This window comes from Schistocerca gregaria, chromosome 8 (assembly GCF_023897955.1).
Source record: "Schistocerca gregaria isolate iqSchGreg1 chromosome 8, iqSchGreg1.2, whole genome shotgun sequence".
Classification (NCBI taxonomy): Eukaryota; Metazoa; Arthropoda; class Insecta; order Orthoptera; family Acrididae; genus Schistocerca; species Schistocerca gregaria.
The window spans coordinates 421,673,950-421,695,706 of NC_064927.1; the positions used below are offsets into that span (position 1 = coordinate 421,673,950).

Below are 21,757 nucleotides of genomic sequence, written 5' to 3' on the forward strand. Positions count from 1 at the left end.
TTTATCCTCTGCTGCCTTCACTACTACATCCCTCAGAGCTACCCATTCTTCTTCTACTGTATTTCTTTCCCCTATTCCTGTCAATTGTTCCCTTATGCTCTCTCTGAAACTCTGTACAACCTCTGGTTCTTTCAGTTTATCCGGGTCCCATCTCCTTAATTTCCCACATTTTTGCAGTTTCTTCAGTTTTAATCTACAGGTCATAACCAATAGATTGTGGTCAGAGTCCACATCTGCCCCTGGAAATGTCTTACAACTTAAAACCTGGTTCCTAAATCTCTGTCTTACCATTATATAATCTATCTGATACCTTTTAGTATCTCCAGGGTTCTTCCACGTATACAACCTTCTTTCATGATTCTTAAACCAAGTGTTAGCTATGATTAAGTTGTGCTCTGTGCAAAATTCTACTAGGCGGCTTCCTCTTTCATTTCTTAGCCCAATCCATATTCACCTACTATGTTTCCTTCTCTCCCTTTTCCTACACTCGAATTCCAGTCACCCATTACTATTAAATTTTCGTCTCCCTTCACTATCTGAATAATTTCTTTTATTTCATCGTACATTTCTTCAATTTCTTCATCATCTGCAGAGCTAGTTGGCATATAAACTTGTACTACTGTAGTAGGTGTGGGCTTCGTATCTATCTTGGCCACAATAATGCGTTCACTATACTGTTTGTAGTAGCTTACCCGCATTCCTATTTTCCTATTCATTATTAAACCTACTCCTGCATTACCCCTATTTGATTTTGTGTTTATAACCCTGTAGTCACCTGACCAGAAGTCTTGTTCCTCCTGCCACCGAACTTCACTAATTCCCACTATATCTAACTTTAACCTATCCATTTCCCTTTTTAAATTTTCTAACCTACCTGCCCGATTAAGGGATCTGACATTCCACGCTCCGATCCGTAGAACGCCAGTTTTCTTTCTCCTGATAACGACATCCTCCTGAGTAGTCCCCGTCCGGAGATCCGAATGGGGGACTATTTTACCTCCGGAATATTTTACCCAAGAGGATGCCATCATCATTTAATCATAAAGTAAAGCTGCATGTCCTCGGGAAAAATTACGGCTGTAGTTTCCCCTTGCTTTCAGCCGTTCGCAGTACCAGCACAGCAAGGCTGTTTTGGTTAATGTTGCAAGGCCAGATCAGTCAATCATCCAGACTGTTGCCCCTGCAACTACTGAAAAGGCTGCTGCCCCTCTTCAGGAACCACACGTTTGTCTGGCCTCTCAACAGATACCCCTCCGTTGTGGTTGCACCTACGGTACGGCCATCTGTATCGCTGAGGCACGCAAGCCTCCCCACCAACGGCAAGGTCCATGGTTCATGGGGGGGGGACTAAGTACGTGGGTGTTAAAATTACGAACAACTTCAGTTGGAAAGACCACATAGATAATATTGTGCGGAAGGTGAGCCAAAGGTTGTGTTTCATTGGCAGGACACTTAGAAGATGCAACAAGTCCACTAAAGAGACAGCTTACACTACACTTATTCGTCCTCTGTTAGAATATTGCTGTGCGGTGCAGTGTGGGATCCTTACGAGGTGGGATTGACGGAGGACATCTAAAGGGTGCAAAAAAGGGTAGCTCATTCTGTCTTATCACATAATAGGGGAGAGAGTGTGGAAGATATGACACACAAGTTGGGATGGAAGTAATTAAAAAAAAGAGGTTTTTCGTCAAGGCGAGACGTATTTACGAAATTTCAGTCATCAACTTTCTCTTCCGAATGCAAAAATATTTTTTTGAGCCCAACCTACATAGGTAGGAATGATCATCAAAATAAAATAAGAGATATCAGAGCTCGGACAGAAAGGTTTAGGTGCCCATTTTTCCTGCGCGCTGTTTGGGAGTGGAATGGTAGAGAGATAGTGTGATTGTGGTTCGATGAACCCTCTGCCAAGCACTTAAATGTGAATTGCAGAGTAATCATGTAGATGTAGATGGGGAGGGCCCTTGGTCGGAGTAGGTGGTATCAGGCCGCATGACATGCAATGAAGCGTGGCACATCTTCTCTTGCTGGTGGCCACTTTACAGCTAATGTGTATTACCCCAAATCGTTCCCCTCCCTGGCCACACTGTGGGAGGAACAAAAGGCTATGAATGACAGCGAAACGTATCCGCTCTGGTAGCTCGTCTGTACCAGAGCTGTGTCTGTGAAGCCTCAGTTCTTTGTAGAGCATTTAGAGGACAAGTTCGGGGAGGTGGAGGGCTTGTCCAAAATGTGGTCAGGGTCAGTCTTGATAAAAACAGCATCCTCTGCCCAGTCACGATCCTCGCTCGCTTGTACGAAGCTGGGGGATGTTTCTGTTACTATCACCCCACATAAAAGCTTAAATATGGTCCAGGGCATTATTTTCCACAGAGATCTTCTTTTACAGTCTGATGATGAGATGCGCGCCAACTTAGAGCGATGAGGTGTTCATTTCGTCCGGCGCGTCCACTGGGGTCTGAGGGCTCATCAAGTTGCCACCAGTGCCATCATCTTGGCCTTCGAGGGTGACACATTACCTGAGAAGGTCAAGGTGATGGTCTACCGTTGTGATGTCAATCCATATATCCCTCCCCCAATTCAGTGCTTCAAGTGTTGGAAGTTCGGCCATATGTCTTCATGCTGTGCTTCCAGCCACATATGTCGCAATTGTGGTTGACCATCCCATCCTTTGCCCCACATCCCATCTGTGTCAAGTGCGGAGAGCACTATCCCCCTTGCTCGCCGGACTGTAAGATTCTACTGAAGGAACGAAAATAATGGAATACAAAACCCTGGATCGACTGACCTACACTGAGGCTAAGCGGAAATTTGAACGACTTCATCCAGTACGCATGACGTCATCTTATGCCGCCACTGTCACTCCTGCTACAGTTCCCATAGCTGCACCACATACTGTCAGCTCTCAGAGCCGAAGGACCACAGCTGCATCTTTGACGGTGGGGACCACTTCTCTCTCTGTTGTTCCTGCACCACCTACCTCAGGAGCAGCACCCCATGAACCACCGTGGACACCAGTCCCCACTTCTAAGCTGGAGAAACGTAAGTCGTCTTCAGCTTCTCTCACTCGAAAGGGATCCCTTGGGTCACTCCCTTCCCAGGTGATGGATGTCGCTCCTGTCGGTACTCAATCGGTGGCAGCAGGTGGCCCTGCAACTTAATTTGCCTCCTCAGTCCCTTCACGCACTTCTCAGCCATGGACAATGTCATCCTCCAGTGGAACTGCAGCGGTTTCTTCCACCATCTTGCTGAGCTCTGACAACTTCTCAGCCTTCACCCTTTCTCCTGCATTGCTCTTCAAGAAACGTGGTTTCCAGCGATGCGAACCCCCACCCTCCACGGCTATCGGGGTTATTATAAGAACAGGACAGCTTATGAAAGGGTATCTTGTGGCGTCTGCATCTATGTCCTTCACTCTCTTCACAGCGAGTCTGTACCTCTACAAACACCTTTAGAGGCTGTTGCTGTTAGAGTGTGGACGCCTCAGGCTGTTACTGTCTGCAGCCTATATCTTCCACCGGATGGTGATGTCCTGCAGCATGTCCAGGCTGCACTGATAGCCCAATTGCCGCCACCTTTCCTGTTACTTGGCAACTTCAACACCCATAACCCTCTGTGGGGTGGATCAGTGGCAGCGGGCACTGGCACAGCTCGACCTTTCCATTTTAAATGATGATGCCTTCACACATTTCATTGTGGCGCATGGCACGTACTCAGCCATAGACCGTTCGATCTGCAGCCCTAGCCTCCTACCGTCTGTCCAATGGAGTGTGCATGATGACCTGTGTGGTAGTGACCACTTTCCAATCTTTCTGTCACTGCCACAGCGTCACTCTTTGGGCGCCCTTGCAGGTGGGCTATGAATAAGGCTGACTGGGACTTGTTCTCATCCGTTGCCGCTATTGAGCCTCTTTCTAATGAAGCCATTGATGCGGTGGTTCACTCGGTCACCACTGGCATCGTTACTGCCACAGAATCTGCCATTCCTCATTCTTCTGGGTCCCCTCAGTGGACGTCTGTGCTTTGGTGGTCGCCTGTGATCGCCGAGGTGATTAAAGATTGCAGGTGGGTGCTCCAGCATCACAAGAGGCATCCCTCATTAGAAAACTTCATCGCCTTTAAACGGCTCCATGCGCGGGCCCACCTCATCATTCGCCAACACCAGCTGGAGTGCTGGGAACGGTATCTCTCCACCATTCGCCTCCATCTCTCTCTATCGCAGGTTAGGCCTCTCTATGGCTATTGGATGCTGTCTGCGTGCCTGTTGTCACTGAAAGGGGCAGTTTGTACTGACTCTGACATAACTGTAAACTACTTGCAGACCATTTTGATCTCAGTTCTGCTTCTGTGAATTACCCACTGGCCTTCCACTCTATTAGAGTGATTGGAATGTCGGAGCCTTTCCTTCACACCTGCCATTCTGATTCCTACAATTTTCCATTCAGTGAGTGGGAATTCCATAGTATCCTAGCCGCTTGCCCTGATACAGCTCCTGGGCCAGATCGCATCCACTGTCAGATGCTCATACACCTCTCAATGGACTGTCAGTGTGTCGCCTCCTGGACCTTTACAATCGCTTCTGGGTCGAGAGTGAGTTTCCGTCGCAATGGCGGGAAAGCATTGTTATCCCCTTTTTAAAACCTGGCAAGAATCCATTGGAGGTGGACAGCTACCGCCCCATTAGCCTCACCACCGTTCTTTGCAAGTTGCTCGAACGCATGGTGAGCCGGAGTTTGAGTTGGGTACTCGAGTCTCGGGGCCTTCTGGCTCCTTCTCAGGGTGGGTTCCATAAAGGCCACTCTGCCACTGACACTCTGGTGAGCTGGGAGTCAGCCATCCGTATGGCCTTTGCCCACCGTCAGCACCTCGTCGCTGTCTTTTTTGACATGCGGAAGGTATATGATACAACATGGCGTCGTCATATCCTCTCTACGCTTCATGGTTGGGGTCTTGGGGGTCCGCTACCGATTTTCATACAAAATTTTCTGTCGCGTCGTACCTTCCGCGTGCAAGTTATGGCCTCCCATAGTTCCCCCCGGGTTTAGGAGAACAGGGTACCACAGGGATCTGTCTTAAGTGTCTGCCTGTTTTTAATTGTAATTTACAGGCTTGCTGCAGTGGTGGGGACGTCTGTCAGCTTCCTTGTATGCTGATGACTTCTACCTCTAGTATAGCTCCATTGGCACTGCAGCTGCTAAACGTCAGCTGCAGGGCGCTATCTGAAAGGCGCAGTTGGGCTGTAGCGCGTGGCTTCCAGTTTTCGGCTACCAAGAACTGCATTATGCATTTCTGCCGGCGACGCATGGTTCACGCTGAGCCGTGGCTTTATCTTGCCGGCGAACTTCTTGCTGTGGTGGAGACACATCGGTTTTTGCGTGTGGTTTTTGATGCCTGGTTGACTTGGCTCCCACATATTGAGCAGCTTAAACAGAGGTGTGGGCGGCATCTTAATACTCTGTGATGCTTGAGCCACCGACCAGTCTACTCTCTTACGACTCTACCAGGCGTTAATCCAGTCCCGTCTGGATTATGGGAGCCTGGCTTAGGGTTCAGCATCCCCTTCTGCGTTGTGGGTGCTGGGCCCAATCCTTCACAGCAGGATCCGACTTTCCACTGCAGCTTTCCGGACCAGCCCTGTGGACAGCATACTTGAGGAGGCAGGTGTCCCTCTATTGCGGTTGTGGTGCCAACGTTTACTGGCTGCATATGCTACTCATGTTTGTAGCTTGCCCAGGCATCCTAATTGTCGTCTCCTGTTCCCTCAGTCGGTCATCCATCTCCCAGAACGTCGGCCCCGGTCAGGTTGTAAAATCGCGGTCTGCGTCAGAGAGCTTCTCTCTGGGCTTGGGGCTTTCCCTAATCCACCCACCTTCTTTCGCCCCCCCCCCCCCTTTGTACACCCCCCCCCCCCCTTGTGTACACCCCCGTGGTGTGTGCCCCACCCTTGCCTTCAGCTTGAATCGGCACAGGGCCCGAAGGACTCAGTCCCTCCAGAGGCCTTCTGCCGCTGCTTTCTTTCCATCCTTGCCACGTATCAGGGCTCTGGCGTTGTTTACACTGACGGTTCGATGGTTGCTGGTCGTGTCGGTTATGCTCTTACTCTAGGAGACCATTATGAACAACACTCATTGCCGGCTGCCTCCAGCATTTTCACTGCAGAGCTGGTCACCATCTTTCGTGCCCTAGACTATATCTGCTCTTGCTCAGGTGAGTCATTCGTTATCTGTAGCGACTCCCTGAGCGGTTTACGAGCTGTCAACCAGTGTTCACCTCGCTCTCGTCTGGTGATGGCTGTCCAGGGGTCCCTCCTTACTCTTGCCTGTTGTGGCCACTCTGTGGTCTTTGTGTGGACCCCTGGTCATGTCGGCATCCCGGGCAATGAACGTGTTGACCGCCTGGCCAAACAGGCCACCAGTGAACCAACTCTGGACATTGGCCTCCTGGAGACTGATTTGCGATCAGTCTTCCGCCGCAAAGTTTTCGCACTTTGGGATGCTGAATGGCGCGATCTGCCCACACCTAATAAACTCCATGCTGTCAAGGAGACGATGACTGTGTGGCGGTCAGCCATGTGAGCCATTCACAGGGACTCAGTTGTCCTTTGTCGGCTTCGCATTGGCCACACCCAGCTGACGCACAGTTATTTACTGAGCTGTGAGAACTCGCCCCTCTGCCGCTGCGGGGCAGCTTTGACAGTGGTCCACATTTTGTTGGCCTGTCTGCTTTTAGCTGTGCTCAGGCAGACATTTGTGCTGCTTGATACGCTCCCTGCCCTTTTAACAGATGACACTGCCATTGCAGGCTTAGTTTTCCGTTTTATTCTGGCAGGGTTTTTTATCACTTAATCTGAGTGTTTGTCATTTTTTTTGTTATGAGTCTGGCCTTTGGCCTACGATTTTAGACTGGGTTATTTTTAGTGTGTTTCTAGGTGGTTGGCTTTTCCTTCTTTGTCTCTATGGTCGGCCAACCACTGTCACACTCTGTGTGATTTTAATTCCTTTTGTCTGGTCTCAGTCTGCATCTTTTTTGTCCTATGTCATCTGTTGTCATGTCCATGGTTTGTTTTTATTCTGTGTGGGTGTTTGAAGTTTTGGAAAAAGGGACCGATGACCATAGCAGTCTGGTCCCTTTAATCCCACAAACCAACCAATCCAACGACTGCATTTTGGTCTTTTTCCTTCTGCTCCAGTTGGAATGAGTCCATTGTCTTATGCTGTCTACACATTGGTCATACTAGACTCATCTATAGTTTCCTCTTGTTTAATGAGCAACCTTCACAATGTGGCTGTGGAGCCGGACTGACGGTATCTCATATTGGTGGAATGTACCCTCCTTTTGGCCTTTTATACTAAGTACAGCCTTCAGATACCTTGTCTTTAATATTAGCATACGATTGTGGAGGTTGAAGTGCTCCTCAGTTTTCTACATGAAGGTGGTTTTTATTTTCAGTTATAAGGCTTTGCTTTACTCCTGAAGCAGGGGCAGGGTGGTTATGGGTGGGGCCTCTCTTTGCATTTTCTGGGTCTGGGAGCCATGACTTCCTCTGTTTTTGTAGTATTTAGATTTTACCAAGCCTTTTATCCCTTATAAAGTGTGTTTCTGGCTTCCTCACTTTATATTTTGATCCATCTGACTGGATCACCCACTTTTAGTAGACACCTTTTACGCAAGTTGTTATTGAATTGCAGGACTGATGACCTCACCATTTAGTCCCATAACCCCACCCCCCTCAGTCAATTGGCGAAGGTTGGCTTCTACCAGTTTTCCATTATTCTTTAAATAATGCAAGTCAATATTTTGCAGCTGTGACTTACTAAACTAACTGTTCTGTATCCACACCAGTCAGCACCTAGCTTGTTTGGAATTGGAGTAATTACCTTCTTCATGGAGTCTGAAGATATTTTGCCAGTCTCGTATATTCTATGCCAGCTGGAATAGTGACATCATGGCTGGCCCTCCTGAGAGGTCGACAGTTTTTAGGGAATGTTGCGTACTCTTGAGGTCTAGTTTCAGCCTGGGTCTTCCAGTGCTCTGTCAAATTGTTCTTGCAGTACCATATCTCCCATCTCATCTTCTTTTGTCCTCTTCCCTTTCTATAATATTGCCTCCATGTAAAGTTCCCTTGTATAGCCCCTCTGCATATGCTTTCCAGCTTTCCCTTCTTTGCTAAATACTGGTTTGCCACCTGAGATCTTCATATTCATACTGCTGCTTTTTGCCAAAGACCTCTTTAATTTCCTTTAGGTGGTATCTATCTTTTCCCCTTGTCAAATATGCTTCTATAACATTCAATTTCTCCTACAGCCATTTGTGCTTTGCTGTTTTGCACTTGCTCTGTCTGTTTTTAGGCACTTGTATTCACATTCACCTGCTTAATTTGCTGCAATTTTATATTTTCTCCTTTCTTCAGTCAAATTCAGTGTCTGTTGTTGCCCAAGGTTTTCCGAAAACATACTTGATCATCTGCTCCTTCACTACTTCATCTCTCAAAGCTACACATTCATCTTCTGTGTTCCTTTCCCAGCGTGCGAGTTATTTCCAAGCTGCACTTCAACAAAAGTAAAAACAGAGGTGTAAGAATGCTCACAGGAATAGTGAAATTGAAACTGACAATCATGTTGAATTATTCTGCTCTTTGTTACTAATTCCATACAATTTCTGCTACAGTTCCAAACTGAAGAGCAATTAGTAAAACTTACATTGCGCAAACAAAATTATTAAAATTTTGAACACTATCACTGAAGTGTAAGCACACATTAGTCCCGTATTCCATACCTGCACTTACGTAATGCATAACTATTGTCGCTAAAGGCTTGGCAGTATAAATTTATTTGCTTGGGAGTTCAACAAACCATTCATGCCTCAAGTAATCTTCTTCCACTGGCTGAACCTTCCTGCAGTACCTTCCAAGTCATCAGCAGTTACTGTGGCAGAAGAGATCCACAGGCAATCTTAAACATATTGTCACTAGACATGTCCCATGAAATGTTGTGCCCCTTAAACAAGTTCTTACTTTTGCTCATGCCAACTCTACTGCACTTCAATCGCAACTATATGGTGGCATGTAGCTAGGCATGTGGTGTTTCTCTTCAGACATGTCATTGATCATGCAACTTCAGCAGGTCTCTGTTCCTGAATCAAAGAAAATAGCCTTCTTTCTTCTGCTCTCATTGCAGGCAGGACACCTCTTTCACAGCAGTTGCAATGTCCTCACTTTGGGATTGTACTGTGTTTGTCAACTTGTATGTTACATGGAGCTTTGTCCTTAACAATGATTGCCTTTGGAGGAAGACTTACAACCGTATTCATAGTGCAGCCACAATAACTGAATAAAAATAATCATTTCTGTAAAGATGTGTGTGGAAAAAACATGCAATGCCTCATACCCACTACCTTCAGCGTACCAGCCAAATAATGTAACCACTAAGCTACAGATGGAATTCAAAAATAGTTATTGCGGCTTTTGTCATTTAGTACATCATAGGACATTAATCTTCATTGATTACTCACAAATGAGGGTTCACCAGGATAATATAGTGAGGTGTGTGTCACACCTGCGATCCTAACCCACTAGACTGCATATGTTGTTTCAAAAAGTTGATCCTCTCCTTGTAAGGAAAAGAGTAACAGGAGTTCCTATGATAAATAATAGTGCATTTACAACCACACTAACAAAACAGTTTCAAAGGGAGGACAGTTTCTGAGCATTGCTGGTGAATTAAATAAAAATTTAGTTTCTACAGAGAATCATGTAACTTTCTTGGCATATGTGCCTGTCCGAGACTGATGTCTGAAATACTCCTCTGTGATACAGGCAAGGTGAGATTGAGTCAATAATTAAATCACTGAAGACTAAGGACTCTCATTGATATGATGCAGTAACTAGTAGAATATTAAAGTACTTTTCTGCACATGTTAGTCCTGTATTCAGCTATATTTGTAATTTTTCCTTTAGGAATGGTCAGTTTCCAGAATGGTTGAAGTACTCATAAGGGAACCTCCCCATCACACCCCCCTCAGATTTAGTTATAAGACCTTGAAAAATCTGAACACAGATCAATCGAGAAAACAGGAAGAAGTTGCGTGGAACAATGAAAAAATAAGCAAAATATGCAAACTGAGTAGTCCATGTGAAAGATAGGCAACAACAAGGATAATGTGAGCTCAGTAGTGCCATAGTCCCATGGTTAGCGTGAGCAGCTGCGGACCTAGAGATCCTTGGTTCAAGTCTTCCCTCGAGCGAAAAGTTTAATTTTTTTTTAATTTTCAGACAATTATTATCTGTCCGTCCGTCTGATGCGATCGCTTTTTTGGGAGTGATTATCACATCCGCAAGGACACCTAAATCGGGCAAGGTAGAAGAATCTTTTTCCCCATTCTCCAAGTGTACAAGTTGGGTGGGTCGACAACATATTCCTGTAATGTGACACACATGCTGTCACCAGTGTCGTATAGAATATATCAGACTTGTTTTCCTGTGGAGGAATTGGTTAACCTATGACCTTGCGATCAAATGTTTTCGGTTCCCATTGGAGAGACACATCCTTTCGTCTACTAATCGCACGGTTTTGCAGTGCGGTCGCAAAACACAGAAACTAAACTTATTACAGTGAACAGAGACGTCAATGAACGAACGGACAGATCATAACTTTGCGAAAATAAAGAAAGAAAACTTTTCACTCGAGGGAAGACTTGAACCAAAGATCTCTCGTTCCGCAGCTGCTCATGCTAACCGCAGGACCATGGCGCCCCCGAGCTCACACTCTCCTTACTGTTGCCTATCTTGCGCAAGGACTACTCAGTCTGTATATTTTGCTTATTTTTTTTTTCATAGTTCCACACAACTTCTTCCTGTTTTCTCAATTGATCTGTGTTCAGTTTTTCAAGACCTATCTACTATGCCAACTTATAACTAAATTTGAGGGGGGTGCGATGGGGAGGTTCCCTTGTCAGTAGTAAAGCCACTTTATAAAAAGGGAGAAAGGGATAATGTAGACAATTTCAGACCTATTTCTATGCCATCAGTGTTTGCTAAAGTTATTGAAAAGACTGTGTATGTAAGGATAGTTGGTCATTTTATCACACGATTTGCTATCAAATTTACAGTTCAGCTTTAGAAGTCATTTAACAATTGAAAATATTATATTCTCTTTTTTCTGTGAGGTACTGGATGAGTTATAAAAAGGTTTCGAGTACTGGGCATATTTTTTGATTTAACTAAGGCATTTGATTGTGTTGATCACAAAATATTGCTCCACAAGTTGGACCCTTACGGAATACGGGGAGTAGCTCACAGTTGGTTCACCTCTTACTTTAGCAACAGACAGCAAAAGGTTATTAATAACAATGTTGAGAATGGCTGTGATGTGGGGTCTGAGTGGGGTACAGTCAAGTGGGGGGTGGCTCAAGGATCAGTCTTGGGGCCACTGCTGTACTTATTTATAGAAATGATATGCCCTCTAGTATTATGGGTAACTCTAAAGTAGTTCTGTTTCCTAATGACACTAGCTTGGTAGTAAGGGGTTTTGTGTGCAACATTGACTCGGTTTCAAAGAGTGCATTTCATGACCTAATTCATGGCTTCTAGAAAATAAAGTAACGCTAAATTACAGTAATGACTCAGTTTTTACAGTTTCTAACAAACAATTCAACAAAACCTGACATTTTAATTTCACAGAATGGACATACAATTAGAGAAACTGAAGAGTTAAAATTTCTAGGTGTTCAGATAGATAGTAAACTGTCATGGAAAGCCCACATGAAGGATCTTGTTCAAAGACTTAATACTGCCATTTTTACCATTCGAACGGTATCTGAAGTGAGTGATCGTTCAACACGAAAATTAGTCTACTTGGTTATTTTCATTCGCTTGTGTCATATGGTATTACATTTTGGAGTAACTCTTCCCATTCTAAAAGGATATTTTTGGCTCAGAAACGGGTGGTTTGGGCAATAAGTGGTGTGAGTTCACGAACGTCTTGTCGACCTCTGTTCACTAGTCTTGGCATTGTGACATTGGCCTCTCGATATATACATTCCTTACTGTCATTTCTTGTTACCAATATTAGCTTATTCCCAAGAATGAGCAGTTTTCACTCAGTCAATACTCAGCAGAAAGCAAACCTATTTTTGGATAGGATCTCCTTAACTCTTGTGCAGAAAGATGTGCAGTATACTGCTACATCAATTTTCAGTAAGCTACCACTCGAATTCAGAAATCTTGGCAGTAATCCACGTGCTTTCAAATCAAAACTGGAGAGTTTCCTCATTGGTCATTACTTCTATTCTGTTGAGGAGTTCCTTGAAAAATTAAGCTACTTCTTTTTGTATTGTTGATTGTGTTTATTTAAAATTATGGACTGACTCTTTTGGGTCATGAACATTTTATTTTTATCTGTTATTATGTAAATAAATAAATAAATATATTAAAAACTAAGATTCCAAGACTTACCAAGCGGGAAAGTGCTGGTAGACAGGCACAATAAAATAACACACAAACACACCCACAAAATTTCTAGCTTTCGCAACCAACAGTTCCTTCTTCAGGAAAGAGGGAAGGAGACGGAAAGACGAAAGGATGTGGGTTTTAAGGGAGAGGGTAAGGAGTCATTCCAATCCCGGCAGCAGAAAGACTTCCCTTAGGGGAAAAAAAGGACAGGTGTACACTCGCGCACACACACACATATCCATCCGCACAACACACCCATCCGTGTATGTGCGGATGGATATGTGTGTGTGTGCGAGTGTACACCTGTCCTTTTTTTCCCCTAAGGGAAGTCTTTCCGCTCCCGGGATTGGAATGACTCCTTACCCTCTCCCTTAAAACCCACATCCTTTCGTCTTTCGTTCTCCTTCCTGAAGAAGCAACCATCGGTGGCGAAAGCTAGTAATTCTGTGTGTGTGTTATGTTTATGTGCCTGTCTGCCGGCGCTTCCCGCTTGGTAAGTCTTGGAATCTTTGTTTTTAATATATTTTTCCCATGTGGAAGTTTCTTTCTATTTTATTTACATCATCATATATATATATATATATATATATATATATACACAATCAGACATATTTAAAGGCAAAAATGGTCCTCACGTCCAATACACGTTAGTAATGCTGGGGATACAAATACACTTCGCGGGTTTGCCCCAGGATCGTATTGTGCAAATCCCACAATATTTCCTCAATACAACCATTCGACATCTTCAGGTGGTGGTAGCTGCTATTGACATCTCTGCCCAAACTCTTTGCCTTTAAATATGTCTGCTTCTGTCTGTATATGTATGGATGGATGGGTGTGTGCGTGCGTGTATGTGCGTGCGTGCGTGCGTGTGTGTGCGTGTGTGCATGCGTGCGTGTGTGTGCGTGTATATACCTATCCTTTTTTCCCCTTAAGGTAAATCTTTCAGCTCCCAGGATTGGAATTACTCCTTACCCTCTCCCTTAAAACCCACATCCTTTCGTCTTTCCCTCTCCTTCCCTCTTTCCTGAAGAAGCAACCGTTGGTTGCGAAAGCTAGAAATTTTGTGGGTGTGTTTGTGTGTTATTTTATTGTGCCTGTCTACCGGCGCTTTCCCGCTTGGTAAGTCTTGGAATCTTTGTTTTTAATATATTTTTCCCATGTGGAAGTTTCTTTCTATTTTATTTACATCATTAAATAAATAAATAAATAAATAAATTGCATCACAATCAAACACAATACATCACTTTGCTCTATCTACATATGTGGATTGCTGAGGTTGGCCATGGATTTTGCAATGCAGTTATCTTTCAATAATGTTGAAAGATAACAGTGCTCAAGCACACACTATAGATTTTTCTTTGTGTTCAAGGTTTCTGTCATTGGCAGATCTCGGCCACTGTGCTTTGGTATGTAAAGCGTGGTCCAGAGCATCCATTGACCCTCAGATCTGGAGGCGTATTGACTTACCGAGGCGGCGCCCCTCAGCCTCACTTCTAGCTGGCATCGTACGCCGCCAACCTGGGGCCTTGCTCCTCAACTGGATGAGACCACCACTGACAAAGCAGCAGCTCGCCTGGCTCATCGTGAGGCTCCCACAGCTACGAGAACTGTCACTGCAAGGGTTCTCCTGGACTGGTATCTCAGCCCTCAGGTCATGCACTTGTCCTCCCCTCTCTGTGCTTGATCTCAGGTAAGTCCAAATGTTTCTTCTCAAACTTTAGGCTATTCTAGAAAACAATTATTTTATACCAGTAGATATTGTAGTCAATTTTTAATTTTTATTATTAAAGATAGCATTGTTTCTCACAAAACAATGCTTTCAACAACTTGCTGTACAGGGCAGTCTCAAATTAAATACAGGTACATCTACTTCAATATTCTGCAAGCCACTGTAAGGTGCATGGTGGAGGGTAGGTACCCTGTACCACTGCTTTGCATTTCCTGTCCTGTTCCACTTGCAAATAGAGCAAGGAAAAACGACTGACTGTGTACCTCGGTATGAGCCCTACTTTCTCGTATCTTATCGTCATCCTTACACGCAATGTATGTTGATGGGAGCAGAATCGTTCGGCACTCATCTTCAAATGCTGTTTCTCTAAACTTTCTCAATAGTATTTCCTGAAGAGAACGCTACTTTTCCTCCAGTGCTTCCCATTCGAGTTCCCAAAGCATCTCCGTAACATGTAAGTATTGTTCGAATCTACTGGTAAAAAATCTAGCAGCCCTCCTCTAAATTGATTAGATGTCTTCCTTCAATACGACCAGGTATGGATCCCAAACATCTGAGCAGTACTCAAGAATAGGTCGCTCCAGTGTCCTATATGCAATCTCCTTTACAGGTGAACCACTCTTTTCTAAAATTCTCTCAATAAACCAAAGTCAAACATTTGCCTTCCCTAGCACACTTTTCCTCACTCGTTCCACCTCATATCCCTTTACAATGTTACAGCCAGATGTTTAAACGACTTGACTGTGTCAAGCTGGACACTAGTTAATACTGTATCAGAACATTACAGATTTATTCTTCCTACTCGTCTGTATTAACTTACGCCACGCCCTCCCCCCCCCCCCCCACCAACCTCCCCCCCACCAACCTCCCCCCCACCAACCTCCCCCCCACCCCCCTGGGGCTTGCTGCTCTTTGGCGGGTTCATGCTTGGCTACCATGGGACTCCAGCCTTTGCAGCATCTTTTCCCTTCCATGCTGCGTGTCTATCCTCTTGCTGTTTTTTCCACATCCCTTGGGAAACATAGTTGAACTGTTTTTGGAAATATATTCTGCATTTTTGGTAGTCAATATCAGAGTACTCTCCACTGTTTCAACTTCTCCTATCCTTCCTCCACATCAGTGTTTGAAATTCCTCTTTCTTCTTCCTCCTGTGTGCTTCTGAATGCCGGTCCATGCATATGACATGTAACAGGTGACTGGGTAATATGAAATTCCCACCCCCAGGTCGATAGATAGGGTTCGCACGTACTTCCTGGTACAGGCCAGGCCCGGAGAGCGGTGATTTGCCTGAGCTCCTACCTTCCAAAATTGCTGATTGGTCCCTGTCAGGTGTTCAGGAGGTGTGACCTGAGGTGTAAAGAATTACCTAATGCAGGATTGCCCCTTCTGAAGGTGGCCCCCCAGTTGGAAGACGTGCACCATTGGATATCCTGGCAGTCATGAGGGATTTTCTCACAATGAGCCACTCATCTTCAGTCAATGACTGAGACATAAACGGAATGAGGCTAGCAATCCAAAGACCCTCCCAGCTGCATCACAGTTCCTTGTGGTTTCACATACTGAAGATCGTCAGTCCTTTGCTACAGTGAATCCGCTTATTATTCAGAAAGGTGTCAATGCAATTGCTGACCCTGTGAAATCCATGTCTTATTTACGCAATGGCACTTCACTTTTAAAGACTATTTCTGATTCTCAAGCACACCTACTTGCAGCTTCACTCCTCCATGGCTATCCTGCTCATGTTGAGGCCCATCGAATGCTGAACTCTTCCCGTCATGTTATTTACACTAACCTGTTAGATGGTCTGACTGAGGCAGGAATCCAAACATACCTCTCTGATCAGGGTGTTATTGCAGTCCATCAGGTGATGAAGAAATTAGATGGCTCCTTAGTGCCCACATGCACTCTTTCTCACATTTCATAGTGGTTCCTTCCATCAAAGGTCCAAGCAGGTTATGGAAGCTATTACAGTCAGACTGTCTATTCCGAACCTGATGCGCTGCTGCCAGTGCCATCATTACAACCACAATAGTGTCCTGAAGACACTCGGCCAAATGTGTAACATGTGGTAGGGATGCTCACGAGAGCAATTATGTGCTTCCTTCTCCCCACTGCACTGACTGCAATGGCGACTGTGCTGCCTCCTCCCACGATTGTTCCGTGTATCTTGATGGGCAGGCTGTCCAGGCGTCCTCAAATTTAGCAGTGTGGTTGTGAAATCACCCAGTGTCACGGTAGCATCCTGGTCTCCTCCTCCAGCTGTGCAACATGCCACCAAACTTTTGCCTCACAGGGCAAAGCGACCAGCTACATAACTGGCATGCCAGAAAAGATGGAAGGAATACTCCCGTGAAGCCTTCCTACATCCCTCCAGCCAACCAAAATCAGAATCTTCCTCTGCCAGCCGGAAAGGCTCCAAGAAGTCAAACAAAGGCAAATGGCCTTCTCCTTCACCGACTCGAAGGTCCTCTTTGACGGTTTCGCCACATGATAGCCTCGCCCGGCCAATCTCCATGTCATCAGTCTGCACCACCAACTGTTTCTCTGCCCTGGACTCCACAGGCTGACAGAGGACCAATGCCAATGCCACTTCTGTAGACCTCATGGAGCAGGATCCTCCTGCCTCTGTGCCCTGTAGCAGCGAGTCTTCGAAGGCTGGTACTCGACAGCTGCCAAGGTGAGATTCCTTCATTTTTTCGTCATGACTCTCCTCCAATGGAACAATCCCACAAAGAGGTTTTACAGCAGCTCTTAGAATCTCTGTGTCACTTGTTCTCTGCCTTCAGTGAATAAAATTGCATTCTCACAACCGTTATGAGCTTTTGCATTTCTTCCCAGTTCGTTTTGACCTTCCTCCCCCCCCCCCCCCCCTTCCCTCCAGAGGTTGGCATTCCACCTCATGAGGGAGTCATGGTGCTCATATAGGTTGATGTTCATAGTCAACATGTATCCCTGACTACCTTCCAGTTCACCTTTTCGTTCCTCACTTGACCTTTTCCCCTTTGTACCAGTTACATCAATGCCACCAGGACAGACTTCATCCAGCTTATTGGGCAGCTACCTCACCCCTTTCTGGTGCTTGGTGACTTTAATGCATACCATTCCCTTTGGGATTCTCCCAGAACCTGTCGGAGAGGTGCCCTCTTGGCTGACCTTCTCAGTCAACTTAACCTCTCCAGCCGTAACACAGCAGCACCCACATTCCTTTCAGACTTCACGCACACCTATTGCCATTCGGCCTTATCCTTCAGCACTGCCCAGTTTGCCTCTCATCTCAAGTGGTCTATTCTCTGACACATACTCGAGCAACCATTTACCATGTGCTATCTGTTTGTTGACTCCTATCGCACCTACAAGCACATCCAAATGGTGGCTTACTAAGGCCGACTGGAGGCTTTACTCCTTCATGATGACCTTTGATGAACATTTTCCCAGTTGTGATCACCAGGTAGAATATCTTATAAGTGTTATCCTTAGCTCTGAAGAACGTTCCATTTGTTGCACTTCCTCTTTACCACGCCATGTCCCAGTCCCATGCCATTCATATGCAGAGGCTTGCTCTCTGTTTTTAACTGTCATCCTGCGATGTCAAACTGCATTCATTGTAAACAGTTGCAAGCACAGTGTTGTCGCATTATTCGGGATAGCAAAAAAGCCAGCTGGATTTCATTCAATAGTTCTTTAACAGTTCCAGCCCCTCATCTGTCATGTGGGCCCACCTCTGAAGGCTCTCTGGAACCAAGATCCATTCCCCAATTTCCAGCATTACCGTAGCAGACAATGTCATCGTGCACCCTATTGCTATGAGGGCTATGCACAAAGTACATTACGTTTTGGAATTAAAAATAAATAAAGTATTGGAAATTTTTTTATTATATACAAATGAAAGCCACATTTAAATACTACTTTTCTACATAGTTGCCATTTAAATTAAGGCACTTATTGTAGCGATGGATGAGCTTGGAAATTCCTTCGTCGTAAAATTCGGCCACCTGCACCTTCAACCACGTAGTTACCTCTTCTTGAAGCTGTGCGTCATCATCAAAACGCTGCATAGCCAACCACTTCTTCATTGCTGGGAGTAAGTGGAAGTCACTCGGTGCCAGGTCGGGACTGTACGGCAGACTTAAGACTCGAGAACTTCACGAGTAGCATTTGTGGTGTGGGCCCGGGCGTTGTCATGAATCCGCAAGATCTTTGAGCCCAACTTTGCCCTGCGCTTGTTTTGTATTGCTCTTCTGAGGTTGTGCAGAGTTTGGCAATACCTTAGAGAGTTTATTGTAGTTCCTCTTTCCGGGAAATCCACAAAAATCACACCTTTCCTGTCCCAAGAGACAGTCACCATCACCTTCCTTGCCGAGATTGTCTGCATGCATTTCTTGGGTTTTTGAGGGGAATTTGTGTGCTCCCACTGCATTGACTGCAATTTTGTCTCACAGTTCGCATGCTTAACCCATGTTTCGTCACCAGTAACAATGCGATTGAGTAATGAGTCGCCATCTTTCTCGTAAGCGTCCAAAAACGTTAATGCTGATTTTTGTGAATATCTATCAAGATTTTTGGTATCCATCTTGCACAAAACTTGTGGTAACCAAGCTTTTCGGTAATGATTTCGTGCAACAAACTTCGTGAAATTTGTGGAAAACTCATAGAGAATTCCGTTATTGTGAAATTACGGTTTTCACGGACCGCAGCATCGACTTTTTCGACAAGTTCGGCAGTCACTATGCTGGGTCTTCCACTTCACTCTTCATCGTGAACGTTAGTTCGGCCATTTTTAAATTTTATGGCCAATTGACCCACTCCACCTTCAGTGATTATGTTGTTCCCATACACATCACAAAGCAGCCGATAGATTTCTATCGGTCTACAGTTTTTTGCAGTCAGAAACCTTATTACAGCACGCACTTCACACTTTGTGGCATTTTCAATTAACGCTGACATTTCAAACCGTCACAGTAACTCAACAGAGTACAGCACGAACCTCTCACAAGCACAGCAGGATGCCGACTGAACGGCGGAATGCCATGACACCAAGATGGCCGCACTAGTCTCACCCCTAACGGACACAAACGAAAACATAATATACTTTGTGGATAGCGCTCGTATCTCCAACACCTTGGGCTGTCATTTTGTAGAGATTTCAAGCTCCTCCCACTATCACCCTGCCTTCCTCTTTTGGAAATGATACCCTTCTCTTCTCAGAATTATGATTGCTACAATACCACCTTTTCTACAAGGGAGCTAGATCACACTCTCACTTCATCCTGATTCTCCGCCCCAGGGCCAGATGATATTCATATTCAGATGTTACAGCACCTTTCTCTTGTCGGCAAGCACTTTCTCCTTCATATGTACACCCGCATCTGGGCAGAGGGCACGTTTCCCAGGTTCTGGCATGAAGCCACTGTCATATCCATACCTAAACCCGGTAAGGACAAACACCTTCCTTCTAGGTACCACCCCATTTCTCTCACCAGCTGTGTTTGCAAGGTGATGGAACATATGATTCATGCCTGGCTGGTCTGAGGCTCGAATCTCACAATTTTGAGTGTGCCATTCTCCAGTTGACCATCTTGTCACTATTCATCCATGTCACAAATAGTTCTGTGGAAGTCCCAGACTGTGGCTGTGTTTTTCAACTTGGAGAAAGCCTACAACACCTGCTGGGGGAGTGGTATCCTCCATATTCTATACATGGGGCTTCTGTGGACCCCTACTGTGTTTTTTTTTTCAAGAACTTTTAAAAGGCAGAATTCTCGAGGTTCTTGTAGGTTTTGCCATTGACACCTTTAACTGAGCACCTTCTTCCTTGCTATCGCCATTAACCCTATCATGGTGTGTCTCAAGTCGGACATCTCTGGCTCCCTTTTCGTTGATGATTTTGCCCTCTATTGCATTTCTCCACAGACTTCCATTGAGCGGCGTCTTCAGTGATGTCTCCATCTTCACTCATGGAGCATTGACAATGGCTTCTGTTTTTTCACTGACAAAACTGTTTATATGAATTTCTGGCGACACATTTGATTTCTTCCACCATCTTTACATCATGGGCCGATTGCTCTTCTGTTCGTTGAAACTATGAAATTGCTGGGGCTCATGCTCAATAGAAAAATTTCTTGGTCTTCCCATCTGTCTTACCTGGCAGCTGCTGTATGTGGTCCCTCAGTGTTTTACATCTCCTCAGTGGTACTTTGTGGGGAGCAGATGAACCACCCTCCTCCATTTGTACCAATCCCTTGCCTGTTTGAAACCAGATGCACATCTACACATCTGTCCGTCTTATGCCGTCTCGATACTATCAACCATTGTGGCATCGGTTTGGCCACTGGCACCTTTTACACTAGCCTGGTTGAGTCTGTATGCACAAGGTGCTGAACTACCATTGTCCTACCACCCTGACTTTCTACTCGGGAGATATGTATGTTGTTTGTCTGCCATGTTTGGCCACCCATCCTATGCCTCCTAAGATAATTCCTTTGATTGCCAGAATGGGGTGCATCCATCTCCTCTGTTAACTCCTGTAGTTTGCTTTCGGCTCTTGCTCCGGCACCTTAACTTCATGCTACCTGAAACTTTGCCGGTGGGTGTAAACTCATCACCTTTGCTTCATGCGGCCTGTGTTCATCCTGGCCTTAATTCGCTTCCTAAGAACACTACTCTAACCTTGCTCTGTTGCCTTCAGTTTCACAACCTTCGCACACAACTTCTTGAAAGTACCTTTGTGTACACTGATGGCTTTTGCACTGACCATGGTATCGGGTATGCCTTTGTTGGTGCAGATGTTTTTCGGTTTTGGGTCCCGGAACACTGCTCAGTATTTACAGCAGAGCTCTTCACCCTATATCAGGCCATACAGTACATCTGGTGACACAGGCTTTTCAATTGCTTCATCTGCTTAGACACTCTGTGCCCTTCAAAATCTCTGTGTGCTGTACACTGTCTATCCATTAGTGCAATAGGTCCAGGAAAGCTGTCACTTGCTCCCTCTTGATGGAGCCACTGTGATGTTTGGGTGTTCCTGGTCATGCCAGTCTGACAGGAAGCAAGGTCACTGATGCTGCTGCCATGGCTGCAGTCATTGTACTTCAGCGTGCTAGTGCTTACATTTCCTCCGATGGTATGTGTTGCAGTCTGTCAGTAGGTGGCATCACTTTAGCATCACCACTGGTCCTCTCATCAAGAGAACAAGCTCTGGGTAACTAAGCCTCTCTCACCAGCTTGACAGACCACCTCTCGGCCCTCTCACTGTGAGATCATTTTAGCTAGGTTGCTTATTGGGCACTGTCTTTTTAGCCTTTGCCATTAGTTAAGTGGTGCTCCCCCACCACTTTGTACTCATTGTGCTCAACCTTTGACAGTCTACAATTTCCTGATGGAATGCCCATTTTTTAACAGCTTACATTCTTGTTTGTGTTTGCTGTCTGAGTTATCAGTCGTTTTATCAAACAATGTGCATGCTGTCAAGTGCTTTTTACTTTTCATCTGTTGTAGCAATATGGTGAAGCCAATTTAATTTTTAGTTCATGACCTCCATTTCTCTATAGCATATTTTATAGATCTTTTTTCGTGTCTGT

The 21,757-nt window shown here is 45.2% G+C and overlaps 1 protein-coding gene across 1 annotated transcript in view; it reads left to right on the top strand.

Annotated features, from left to right (window-relative positions):
• LOC126284482 (jmjC domain-containing histone demethylation protein 1-like) overlaps positions 1-21,757 on the top strand; it is an 86,865-nt gene that overhangs the window by 17,782 nt on the left and 47,326 nt on the right. The window contains exon 3 of the mRNA XM_049983440.1: positions 13,821-14,141. Coding sequence (XP_049839397.1) covers positions 13,821-14,141 — 321 coding nt within the window. The remainder of the gene's footprint in view (positions 1-13,820; positions 14,142-21,757) is intronic.